Source organism: Lampris incognitus, chromosome 3 (assembly GCF_029633865.1).
Source record: "Lampris incognitus isolate fLamInc1 chromosome 3, fLamInc1.hap2, whole genome shotgun sequence".
NCBI classification, from domain to species: domain Eukaryota; kingdom Metazoa; phylum Chordata; class Actinopteri; order Lampriformes; family Lampridae; genus Lampris; species Lampris incognitus.
Window position 1 is genome coordinate 112,063,048 of NC_079213.1, and position 13,581 is coordinate 112,076,628.

General features: G+C 43.5%; 1 protein-coding gene across 1 annotated transcript in view; it reads right to left on the reverse strand.

Annotated features, from left to right (window-relative positions):
* Positions 1–13,581, reverse strand: part of lrrc7 (leucine rich repeat containing 7) — a 58,456-nt gene that overhangs the window by 27,014 nt on the left and 17,861 nt on the right. Inside the window, exons 9-18 of the mRNA XM_056276929.1 lie at positions 12,599–12,673; positions 12,073–12,217; positions 10,828–10,900; positions 10,430–10,447; positions 7,001–7,130; positions 3,214–3,329; positions 2,245–2,314; positions 1,853–1,952; positions 1,445–1,569; positions 267–485 (exon numbers count right to left, since the gene is read on the reverse strand). Coding sequence (XP_056132904.1) covers positions 267–485; positions 1,445–1,569; positions 1,853–1,952; positions 2,245–2,314; positions 3,214–3,329; positions 7,001–7,130; positions 10,430–10,447; positions 10,828–10,900; positions 12,073–12,217; positions 12,599–12,673 — 1,071 coding nt within the window. The remainder of the gene's footprint in view (positions 1–266; positions 486–1,444; positions 1,570–1,852; positions 1,953–2,244; positions 2,315–3,213; positions 3,330–7,000; positions 7,131–10,429; positions 10,448–10,827; positions 10,901–12,072; positions 12,218–12,598; positions 12,674–13,581) is intronic.

A 13,581-nucleotide genomic window follows, 5' to 3' on the forward strand; every position in this document is an offset into this window, starting at 1 on the left:
ACGCGAACATACAAACACACATGCGTGCACAAACACAAACAAACATGGACAAGCTCAAATCATCTATTGATGTACCCTTAATCTGATGGACATAAGCAATACAATGGCATGAAATGGAGAATCTCTGTAGCGGCTTTGTTGCAGGTTTTTTTCCTTTAAGTTATGCGTTGACATGCTGTATGTCTTTATGTTTGTGTGTGCACGTGTCTCCATGTGTACATCTGAATGTGTTCAGTGTTATTTTTAGTAGTTTCTGTACGTCTTACCTCTTTAGGAGGCAGCGGCCACGGTGGCTCATACGGTTCCTTGCTGAGATGTGTGTGCTCCATGTTGGTTCCCGCCGAGGTGGCAGTGCCCGTGCTTAGCTGATGCTGGTGCCCATGGCTGCCATGCACACTCTTACCCACAAGGCTTTGCACGGACTTCACCATATTCTTCAGGTCCTCAGGATAGGGTGTTGGGTAGCGCTTCAGGTTAATCTCCACCTACACACACACACGCGCGCACACACACACACACGCGCACACAAACACACACACACACACACACACACACACACACACACACACACACACACACACACACAGATATTGAGACACACAGCAGCAGACACACATAGTGAGTAAGACAGCACATGGTAGGAATACTGATTTAAGCCACACAAATGCATGCCTCACTTTGTAAATGTAAATGAAATTTTTACCAAGTCTTAGCTGGAGACAATCTGAACTTCTGACCCTGATCTACCAAATGGTTGTTTATAATTTGTTAGTTTTGTCTCAAATTTATCAAAAACACTTTTTTAATTGTTGGCTTTTTTCCTCTCTTTTTCTCCTCAATTGTACTTGGCCAATTACCCCACTCTTCCGAGCCGTCCCGGTCGCTGCTCCACCCCCTCTGACGATCCGGGGAGGGCTGCAGACTACCATGTCTCCTCCGATACATGTGGAGTCGCCAGCCGCTTCTTTTCACCTGACAGTGAGGAGTTTCGCCAGGAGGACGTAGCGCGTGGGAGGATCACGCTTTTCCCCCCAGTTCCCCCTCCCCCCTGAATAGGCACCCCGACCGACCAGAGGAGGTGCTAGTTCAGCAACCAGCACACATACCCACATCTGGCTTCCCACCCGCAGACACGGCCAATTGTGTCTGTAAGGACGGCCAAAAAAGCCGGAGGTAACACGGGGATTAGAACCGGCGATCCCCGTGCTGGTAGGCAATGCAATAGACTGCTACGCCACCCGGATGCCACAAAACCACTTCTTTACACTGTTGGTAGGCAGCCTCTAATAATGTCTCCATGTCTCTGCTGATAAAAAAAGTCTCCAGACTACAAAAAGCATTGAACAATACTCCATTTATATCTTTACCGCCCCATATTGTTTTAAATGCTTCTGACACACCGAGCTCAGGGAATATTGAGGGAGAGAGGAAGAAGAGGGCTGACCTTAACTTTCCCAGAGTTGTCCTCCTCTTCTTTCTTGTCCTCAAAGTCAAAGGCCACAGTCATCCTCTGCTGCCTCTGTTCCTCCCACAGAGTAGGATTAAAACTGTCACTGTCTGACTGGTAATCTGTATACACACACACACACACACACGATTATTCAAACAGACATTCAAACCAATAACTACGACTATGAAAATAGTCAAAGATGCAGATGTAACTGCATATAAAAGTTCAGTTAATAAACCAAGAGTGTGACACAGAGCATGCCGTAAGTCAAACACACAAGCTCACACACAAACAGAGGCGCTCTGATGTTTCTCAGACCTCCTTGTGTCCAAGCCATACATCTTTATATGAGAACAATCACGCACACACTCGCTAACACACAAACATGTATGAAGTTTGTACCCTCGTCATGTCGTGGTTGCTGGGGAAACATGTAGTTGGTCAGAACCCTTTGCTTGGTTTCAGGATGGGCCTCTGTCTGCAGAGGGATCAACGCCTTGGACTGAACACACAAACACACGCACACAAATCCACATACACACATGCACAGGTGAGTTACACAGATGTGTAAGAAACAGATTAAAACAGGGCTTTATGAGGGAGCAGCATGTTTAAGTGACTGTTCACTGAGCTCCATTATGACTTGAAGACTCTTTTTCCCAGGAAGCCTTTCTGCATACATGCCACAAATGGAGATTCTGCATTAGGCATTCAGATGGACATCTTGACAGTTTCGTGTATCCCTGTTGGGCGCTGGTGTGAGTTTTGAGTGGCGGTGGAGGAGAGGAGAGTACCTGATTGTCAGAGAGCCACAGAGCTGCCAGGTCCTTTAGCTTGGTAAAGGTAAACGGTAGATTCTTTAACCTGAGAAACAGATATGGGGGGGGGGTATTAAAGAGAAAGAAAGCTATAGAGAGAAACATTTCTTCCACCCACGTACAGAAACAGCCTGCAGAGCATGTTACCATGGCAACACACTTGCCCATTTCCATGGTAGCATCACGCCATCAGAACAGCGTTACAGGACTAAAAGGGTCACTGATGGAGTGCTTTTTTTTTTGTGCACATGTTTTTGTGTGTTTGCATGTGTATCCAATGTTAGAAGGGTGCTGTTGGCATTTTATCCCAATGTTCAACATCTTTTTATCCCAGTATAGATCAAAATATACACCGCACGCCAAGTTATAATCCCAGAGTTACATGCAAACAAATATGCTTAATATTGTCTATAACTAGAACATTTAAGATGGTAGCTAATCCATGAGTATTCAAATCATGATTGTTTATATACTTGCTCACTTTAAATGGGTTGCAGTTGGGGAAGGTTTTTCCCATGCATAGTCTTTTACATGTTTACCAGCAAAGACTGGAAGAAGTCGGCGGGTATGAAAGGTATCAGCATGCTTGAAAAAACAGTGAAGTTGTTGTAGGACAAACGGCAGGACAAGCTTGAAAAACTGTTACCACCAGATACCACGACGTCAACGGTTTAAGTCCAGGTTCAGTCATGTTTCTATGACTCGCATAAAACATCCCTGAGACATCACTGGCAACGCTGCTTCACTTTGACTGGATTTCTGGCTTTCTGAGCACTCGTATATGGCGCCAATGACCACATGACACAGAAATTACACTCTTCTGAACTGGAATTTGAAATTTACAAGATCAACGATTGACACTTGAGAGTAACATGTATGTTTTATTATGTACGATCTGACCATCACAAGAAAAAAAAAATCCCTGACAATTTCCCTTCTTGGTACCTGTTGTCACTCAGGTTAAGGACTCGTAGTTTGGTCATCTGTCCGATTTCATCAGGCAGGAACTCCAGTTTGTTAGAACGCAGTGACATCACTGTCACATTCCTACAGTTTCCAATCTGAAACACAAACACACACGCATAAGTCATGTCAAGTCAAGTCAATTTTGTTTGTATAGCCCAATATCACAAATTGCAAATTTGCCTCAGGGGGCTTTTCAGCAACACAACATCCTGTCCCTAGACCCTCACATCGGATAAGGAACAACTCCCTAAAAAAAAAAAAACCCTTCAACAGGGACAAAAAATAGGAAGAAATCTCAGGGAGAACAACAGAGGAGGGACCTCTCCCCCAAGATGGATCGAAAAGCTCTCTCTCTCTCTCTCTCTCTCTCTCTCTCTCTCTCTCTCTCTCTCTCTCTCTCTCTCTCTCACACACACAGAAACATGCATGTGTGTACACTACCGTTCAAAAGTTTGGGATCACATTGAAATGTCCATATTTTTGAAGGAAAAGCACTGTACTTTTCAATGAAGATAACTTTAAACTAGTCTTAACTTTAAAGAAATACACTCTATACATTGCTAATGTGGTAAATGACTATTCTAGCTGCAAATGTCTGGTTTTTGGTGCAATATCTACATAGGTGTATAGAGGCCCATTTCAAGCAACTATCACTCCAGTGTTCTAATGGTACAATGTGTTTGCTCATTGGCTCAGAAGGCTAATTGATGATTAGAAAACCCTTGTGCAATCATGTTCACACATCTGAAAACAGTTTAGCTCGTTACAGAAGCTACAAAACTGACCTTCCTTTGAGCAGATTGAGTTTCTGGAGCATCACATTTGTGGGGTCAATTAAACGCTCAAAATGGCCAGAAAAAGAGAACTTTCATCTGAAACTCGACAGTCTATTCTTGTTCTTAGAAATGAAGGCTATTCCATGCGAGAAATTGCTAAGAAATTGAAGATTTCCTACACCGGTGTGTACTACTCCCTTCAGAGGACAGCACAAACAGGCTCTAACCAGAGTAGAAAAAGAAGTGGGAGGCCGCGTTGCACAACTGAGCAAGAAGATAAGTACATTAGAGTCTCTAGTTTGAGAAACAGACGCCTCACAGGTCCCCAACTGGCATCTTCATTAAATAGTACCCGCAAAACACCAGTGTCAACATCTACAGTGAAGAGGCGGCTGCGGGATTCTGGGCTTCAGGGCAGAGTGGCAAAGAAAAAGCCATATCTGAGACTGACCAATAAAAGAAAAAGATTAAGATGGGCAAAAGAACACAGACATTGGACAGAGGAAGACTGGAAAAAAGTGTTGTGGACGGATGAATCCAAGTTTGAGGTGTTTGGATCACAAAGAAGAACGTTTGTGAGACGCAGAACAAATGAAAAGATGCTGGAAGAATGCCTGACGCCATCTGTTAAGCATGGTGGAGGTAATGTGATGGTCTGGGGTTGCTTTGGTGCTGGTAAGGTGGGAGATTTGTACAGGGTAAAAGGGATTCTGAATAAGGAAGGCTATCACTCCATTTTGCAACGCCATGCCATACCCAGTGGACAGCGCTTGATTGGAGCCAATTTCATCCTACAACAGGACAATGACCCTAAACACACCTCCAAATTGTGCAAGAACTATTTAGAGCAGAAGCAGGCAGCTGGTATTCTATCGGTAATGGAGTGGCCAGCGCAGTCACCAGATCTGAACCCCATTGAGCTGTTGTGGGAGCAGCTTGACCGTATGGTACGCAAGAAGTGCCCATCCAACCAATCCAACTTGTGGGAGCTGCTTCTGGAAGCGTGGGGTGCAATTTCTCCAGATTACCTCAACAAATTAACAGCTAGAATGCCAAAGGTCTGCAATGCTGTAATTGCTGCAAATGGAGGATTCTTTGACGAAAGCAAAGTTTGATGTAAAAAAAATCTTATTTCAAATACAAATCATTATTTCTAACCTTGTCAATGTCTTGACTCTATTTTCTATTCATTTCACAACATATGGTGGTGAATAAGTGTGACTTTTCATGGAAAACACAAAATTGTTTGGGTGATCCCAAACTTTTGAACGGTAGTGTATATACAAAATTAAACAGGCATGCACACACATATGTACATACAGCTGTACATACACAGACACAAACACACAGACACAGAAACACACCCACCCACATGTATGCTCACACACATAAATACACTTATCAGCCATAACATTATGACCACTCACAAGTGAACCGAATAACGTAGATCATCTCCAAACAAGGGCACATGTCAAGGTCCGGGTAGATTAGATGGTAAGTGAACAATCAGTCCTCATAGCCAATGTGTTGGATGCAGGAGAAATGGGCAGGAGTAAAGACCTGCGCAACTTTGACAAGGGCCAAATTGTGATGGCCACACGAGTGGGTCAGAGCATCTCTGAAACGGCAAGGCTTGTGGGGTGCTCACGGTCAGCAGTGGCGAGTACCTACCGACATTGGTCCTAGGAGGGACAAAACACAAACCGGCAACAGGGTCTGGTGCCCAAGGCTCATCGATGTGTGAGGGCAATGAAGGCTATTCCATCTGGTCTGACCCGAGAGAAGGTCTACTGTGGTACAAGTCACAGAAAATTTGAATGATGTTTATGGGAGGAATGTGTCACAACACAGTGCATCACACCCTGCTGTATATGGGGCTGCATAGCCGCAGACCGGTCAGAGTGCCCATGATGACCCCTGTCCACCATCGAAAGCACCTACAATGGGCACATGAGCACTGGAACTGGACCTCGGAGCAGTGGAAGAAGGTCACCTGGTCCGACGAGTCCCATTTTCTTTTGGATCACGTGGACGGCCGTGTACGTGTGCGCCATTTACCTGGGGAGGTGATGGCACCAGGATGCACTGTGGGGAAGATGACAAGCCAGTGGAGGGAGCGTGATGCTCTGGGGATTGTTCTGCAGGGAAACCCTGGGTCTGGCCATTCATGTGGACATCAATTTGACACGTGCCACCTATCAGAACATTGTTGCAGACCAGGTACACCCCTTCATGGCAATGGTATTCCCTGATGGCAATGGCCTCTTTCAGCTGGATAATACACCCTGCCACACACTGTTTGGGAATGGTTTAAGGAACATGATGAGGTGTTCAAAGTGCTGGCCTGGCCTCCAAATTCTCCAGCTCTCAATCCGATTGAACATCTGTGGGATGTGCTGAACTGACAAGTCCAATCCACAGCGGCTCCACCTTGCAACTTACAGGAGTTGAAGGATCCACTGCAAATGTTTTGGTGCCAGATACCACAGGACACCTTCAGGGGTCTTGTAGAGTCCATGCCTCAGCAGGTCGGTGCTGTTTTGGCAGCACATGGAGGACCAACAGCATATTAGGCATGTGGTCATAATATTTTGGTTTATCAGTGTACATTAATTGTCTAATAATGAAAAAGATCCCCAGGATATATATGTGTAGAACAGTGGTGAGTGAGTGTGCAAGCGCATATATATATCAACACAGATACAGGAAAAAAGTTTTAAAGCATTGCACAGCAGTACAGGCCTGTTTCGTGCATCACACACTCATCAGTTGCTAATATATATATATACACACACACACACACACACACACACACACATACATACGTGTGTGTGTGTGTCTTTGAATATGTTTTTGAGTCTGCGTGCATGTGTACTTTTAGGTGTTCAGGTGTATGTGTGTGTGCATAGGTAAGATCAACGTTGGGGTCGTCATATTGGGGTACCCCGTCATATTGGGGTAAATGCCTGTGTGCGTGTTCATCCCCCTACCTCCCGTGGTAGCTCTGTGAGGAAGTTCTCATCGGCAGCAAATGTCCTCAGGCTGTGCAGGTAGCCAATGGTGGGAGGCAATGACTCCAACTCATTACAGCTACAGTCCAGCTCCTCCAATAGGGACAGACTGAGACAGGCACACACACACACACACACACACACACACACACACACACACACACACACACACACACACACACACACACACACACACACACACACACAGGGAGAGACAGAGAGAGAGAGACGGAGAGAGAGCGAGAGACAGACAGAGAAAGTGGAGGAGAGTGTGACAATGAGAGAGACAGGGAAAAAATACATCTTTAAGCCCCTATATCTCAACTGTAACCTTGTAATGTTTCTAATTTCATAAAATGAAATAACTCATCATAAAACTGTGAGGTGGGGTGGGGTTGTCTGACTTAGGGGGAGTTATAGGTTGGGTGTTGGGGGTTAAGAGAAGGATAAGGCAGTTAAGGTAAGTCGTCACTGCACAGATTTTCACTGCTCATGGAGTCAACACTGGGATCAAAATCCTTTTTTTTTTTTTTAAGAAACACCACAGAAACAGGACAGAAAAGAAAAACGACACACACAAAGAAAATGTGTCATCCAGAAGCAGGCAACAAAAAACTCAGTTTGAGAGGCAGCCAAGTCAAAAACCGTTCTCTGAAATACTGGACCTCTGTCGACCCCCAACTTCCTCAACTACGCCCTTTCAACATCAGCAGAGCCAAGAGACGGACATTTTTTTTGGGAGAGGACTGGTGAAAAGTACGTCAGGACAAAAAAACAAAACATTTGCCACTTGTCATCAATCTGTAAACCTTATCAACATACTCCAACAGTGAGGACTAACCTCCGGTTTAATCACGCATCTTTAAATCCATGTTAATCTACTTTCACTTAACTGCCATGATTCAGCTGTCTGTACCATCAACAAACTGTAAAATAATGTATGGCTTTGTCATGTATAACAAGCACTGGAACAGAGAAGATATACTGTTGTATTTAATAGGTACCACAAAGTCCAGCAGATAGGATACGCGCCAGGAGATTCGAGTCTGAACTGTAGGAAGAGCCATGTTTAGTCAGTGCAGCGGTTTTCCTGTGTAATGTTAAGGGTCACAGCACACAGGGAATACTCTGAGATACTCTAGTTGAGCCATTTCTTTTCCAACAACGGTGACCAACAGTATTTTTTTTTAAAGCTAACATATTCTATAAGCCATGATACATGGACTAAGGTTAAAGGAATATACACAAAGACTCATAAAAGGCACAAACACTCAAATGAGAAACTAACCAATCAATAAATTAATCAATCAGTTGATGAAATAATCATTAAGATGTAGTTAGAAGAGAGGCAGACTGGATTCTCTTGCTAGACTCCTTTGCTTCCCTTGTAATCTACCGTTCTAGTTCTCCAGACTGAGGATTAGCGCCTCCGTAAGCCTCGGTTTTGCCGCTTCGATATTTGCCAACGTTGATCTTAATTACACAAATCTCTTGTTTTTGATCACTGAGTTCAAATTCACTGTTGTATGCGAGGCAGCCCGCCATAGGGCGCCCCCGACCCACCAAGATGGCCCTTCACTTGCGCAGCAACACGCTAACAGCAGGCTAATGCTAATCAGACGAGGATGCTACATTAATGTGCCACCACTGTTAACATTACACTAGTCTGCTATTATTATTCCCAGAAGGTTGCACCATCTGGGCCACCATACGGGAGAAAGGAGGAGTACAGAGGACATGAGGGGGAGGAGAGGAGAGAACAAAAGGAGAGCAGGATTTCTTAGAAATGTAAGAAAGGTCAAAGGTGACACTTCAGAGGTCAGATATCAATGTTGAGGCTGCCACGCTGTTTACCTACTAAAAGTGTGCAGGGATGCTTGTAAAGGGATGGATATGCCAAAAGGAAAAAAAATGAAAGCTGAATCACTTTTTTCTGCTTCATCAGAGAATCGTCATATTGGTTCTGGTTCTGAAGTTTTCTTACGACGACGTGTTAACATTGTTTGTGTTCCTAACTGAAACCATCCGTTCTCCTAATTTCACAAATATCTGATGGAAATAAAATCGCTTAGGATCTCTTTAGGGTTTCCAGCACTTACAGACGACTATTTCCTTGCCGTCTAATGAACATACACTTAGCCTGAGTGGAAAAAAACCAGCATCAGACAATCGGACCTACCCTTTTCATGAAATAACTTACATGCCAGGTGACTTTAGATGAGTTATGATGTCTTATCGACCGCCACGGAATCCACTTAAATCCAACCGAGACACTTTGTGTGTACGTCAACTTTAGAAGGGTGGTTCTACTGTTCTGTGCACTCAGTATAAATACAGACAAGGTACCTCATCTAAAGTTAAGCCTGTTGATATGCAGATAATGAATTTTGGGATCTTCCACCAATCAAATTAAAGTAACATCTACAAGGTTAATAGAAGTTAAGCAGCACAGTTAAAAACAAGGAGAAGTTTATCCAGGAGTACAGACACAGTTCTACTACTGACCCCTTGAAATAGAGGGAAAACTATTGGACCACATTTATCAATACTAAGTAAAATTTATACAGAAAAAGGAGTAAAAATGGTACCCACTACAGTACTATGTATAAAGCATGGTTTACTATTGCATCTATAGTACTTTTATAGTAGGATAAAACCAGGGACTTGTTCAGGAAGACAAAACGTTGCAGAGTGTTCAGATACAAATAATGAATGACAGCTGTCATCTGTTGTTGAATCTCGGCTGTAGAAAAGCCTCTTTGCACAGACGATGAGATGACTTTTAGTTTGATAGTGTCTGTGACTGTAATACATGTAGGCAGGGTTGGGAAGGCTACTTTCAGAACACAGATGACCAGCTCCACACTGTAATTGAAAGTGTAATCCAATGAATTACTCAAACTCTATCTCAAGATCACTTTTACTTTAAACCGTCTGCCACCAACTTTAAAAGGAAACTCGGTTATCTGGATTATTCACATTCAGTCTAAAATAATCTTATTTTAATGATCTTTAAAGATGACCCTTTTTCAAATCCAGTGAATTTCGATTTACGTACCAATATGTGAATAGTGTTCATTATTAAAAACATGACCAGCCCCGTATAGCCTAAATCTTGTGTACTTTTCCCTCTCACTTTGTCATGAAGACCATAAAACTCCCACTATGATTCAAGATTGAGGTGAGCTACAATTAGACTTATTGTAATTTATGTAATCCATTCAGTCCATTACTGTAATCCAGTTACAATGCCATCACCTCCCTCCCAACCTTCCAACAAGGGGCCTAGGTTTTCACAGCAATGTTTAATGTAATTTCAGATCACACAATTTAGTCTTTTTTTACCATTGTTGAACGTTTGTCTATCTCTGAACATGCCCCTGGATCCGGCAGGCTAACATTACTCACCCATGCTTGGCCTTCGCACTAATGCCATGGCAACGCAGCAAACACAACACACAGAACCCACCAATCAACAGCGAGCAAAACAACACAGGAAATGGTGATAAAAAACAAGGGAATATCAGCCCACCTGTGATTACTAAGAACCAATCAAAGATCGATGAAAATAAAAACCTGCCAGTGACCAGCTGGTGGTGTGTGAGCTGACGAGACCTGATCAGACTGAGGGCGGGACTAAAGTCAAGCCTCTGTGTAGCCTCTGTACAATGGCTCGAGTCAAATGTGATCAAATGTAACTCATAAAATTGTAGGCTGATAAAATTGTTTCCTCAGTATCCCCTTATCCATACCTATGATGTGTGTGTGTGTGTGTGTGTGTGTGTGTGTGCGTGTGTATCTCTTACCTCCCAATGGTGTTTGGCAGTGAGGTAAGCTGGTTGTCATCTACCTTCAGTGTTGTCAGCTTCTTCAGTATTCCTGCACACACACACCGCTTTAAGTCAAAGGACATTCACAATGGGTATTATTACTGATTGAATTTCTGATGTGGTCATTATGAGGCAAAGTCAGGTGACTCAGGAAGAGGAAACACTAAAATCTTCACATGTCTGTGGATTATAACATAGTTCACACCATTCCCTTCTCATTTTCAGAGGGAACTACATATACAACAATGGTACAGATGCACAGCGGGACTGTAGGTAATATGTACTTGTTACTCATTATCTTCACCAGACGGTAGCCTGGAGGGGATTATGTTTTTGGCTCTGTGTATGTGTGTGTGTGTGTGTGTGTGTGTGTGTGTGTGTGTGTGTGTGTGTGTGTGTGTGTGTGTGTGTGTGTGTGTGTCTGCCCGCAGCTAATCTTGCACACCACTGGGCCTGTCAGCTTTATAATTTTTGTGCACAGTTATGATCAAGTATGATCAAGGACCTCTCGTGGTTGCAGTGATTCAAAACCTTTGAAAAACCTGTTTTGTACCACAACTGAGTGCTAACTCCTCAGCTGGTTTTGTCGCAGCAGAGTACGTATTTTCCCTTCTCTCCGTAGGTAAAAAAAAAGGGTGGTATGTCGCCAAGTCCAAGCACCGGAGAAGGGGGGAGACGCCTGATGGGGATCTGCATGCTACTGAGTGCACTCTTCTAGTTTTTACAGAAGGCTGTGACCCAGTCTGCACTGGTCTCTCTTTTTTACTGTTGTGGCAACAAATACAGTTAGTTCAAACTGCATCTCTTTGTGTATAATTCGCACATTATTTTGTATCAATATGTATTTGTAATACAACCAGAAGAAAAGCTGACTAAACACTCTCACAATGCCCCTGTTTCACACTTGTACTCACATTCACACCTTGTAACTGCACTGCAACGCCACAAAAATCCCCGGTTAAACATTAAGCGGGTTCAGCTGGGGTTAAGATGTTAAGGTTTAATGCCTTGCTAACGGGCACAATTAAGAGGGTAAGGGAGCTTATTAGGGATGGTACATTAGCAACGCTCCAACTTCCATGACGGTGTGTGTGTGTTTGTGTGTGTGTATTGTACCTCTGGAGTCAGGGAGCTGTGTTTGTGTGTGACTGCATCTGTATTTATGTATGCATGCACTCACCCATATGTGTGTGTCGATGCTGGTGTGCGTCATGTGATTACCTATAGAGTCAGGGAGGTGCTGCAGCATGTTGGAAGACAGCAGCAGGTCTTCTAAGGCCTCACAGCCTGAAATGTCTGTGTCCAACGTCTCGATGCGGTTCTTAGCCAAGTCCAAGTACCGCAACTGACGAAGCTTCCCTATTGACTGGACAGTGAAGGGTGACAAAAAGACAAGAAGAGAAAGAGAGTGTGATGGGGGGGAAAAAAGATAAGAGAAAGCGAGAGACAAGTCAGAAAACGTACGTGGAGAGAATGGTTATTGTTGTAGCATCACTGGAGTTTTTTTCCAAAATAGAGACTTGACAGTATCTCCTCCATGTACATCAAGTGTTAGGACCAAACTGACCCACTGACAATGCAAAGTTTGGGTTTGCATGATATCAGCCATGTATTAGCAGGGCCACAAAGAAGCTTGGCTTTTCCTGCATAACACTGATACTGTGTTTGATTGTGCATGTGTGTGAGTCTGTGTGTGTGTGTGTGTGTGTGTGTGTGTGTGTGTGTGTGTGTGTGTGTGTACTCCTACCCCTGGTATGGACTGTAGTGAGTTGTTATCCAGCCACAGCTCCTTCAAGTTGTGAATTTGCTCCAACACCTCCGGCTAAGAGACAGACAGAAAGACAGACAGATAAAACGACACACTGACAGGACAAAACTTACATCATCATTGCATTACAATTAGTAATGGCCAACTTCTATGGCTATCAAACCAATAAACAGCTAAATGCCGATGAAGATGACATCATGCTGTAGGAACACACAGCCAGCCAACACATATAAATCCAAAAATAAACGTAACAACATAAAATATTTTCTGGTGGATCATTCAATATGTCTCAGTCCCACATTTCTTTTTAAGACAGTTCATTTGCAGAGATTTTATGAGTAGTAAGGCCTTGCTCCCACAAATGTAGTATTGTTCACTTGGGCTTTTAAACTATTAGCTCACAAACAATACAGTCTGAGTGAATAATGGCCTTAGTCATTCCATTCTTTCTCCCTCTGCCATGTTTTCCCCCTGTCCTCTTGCTACATATCTGATAAAAAAAAGAAATAGAAACGAAGTAGACAAGCTAGCCCAGCTGAAACCATCTTTATAGATGCTAATACCAAAGGCCAATACCCACTGCAGTTTTGATGCATTGTACATCAGAAATGTTCATGTATTACTCACGCCATTACACATAAAAATGCTCTTACTATATCATCTTATCTGAGTCAAAATTTCAGTTTCCTGAAACAAACGACAGCTATGCTGATCTATTTTTCCTCATCTGGATAGATTTCTTTATAGCCTACTACGTTTTCTGTCTTGTAGTAAGTTCTGTCTATCGCGATATGGAGGACATAAATGTGGCTCTATGTATTCATCGCCACAAAAACCTCTTGGATCACGTCCTGATCTGAATTAAATTCAGCGTAAGTGACTCGCTGCTCCAGTGGGTGTGCCACAGTCCTGGCTGACTGTACAACCATGAGCCCGACAGGACGCATGTGACGGAGCCGACG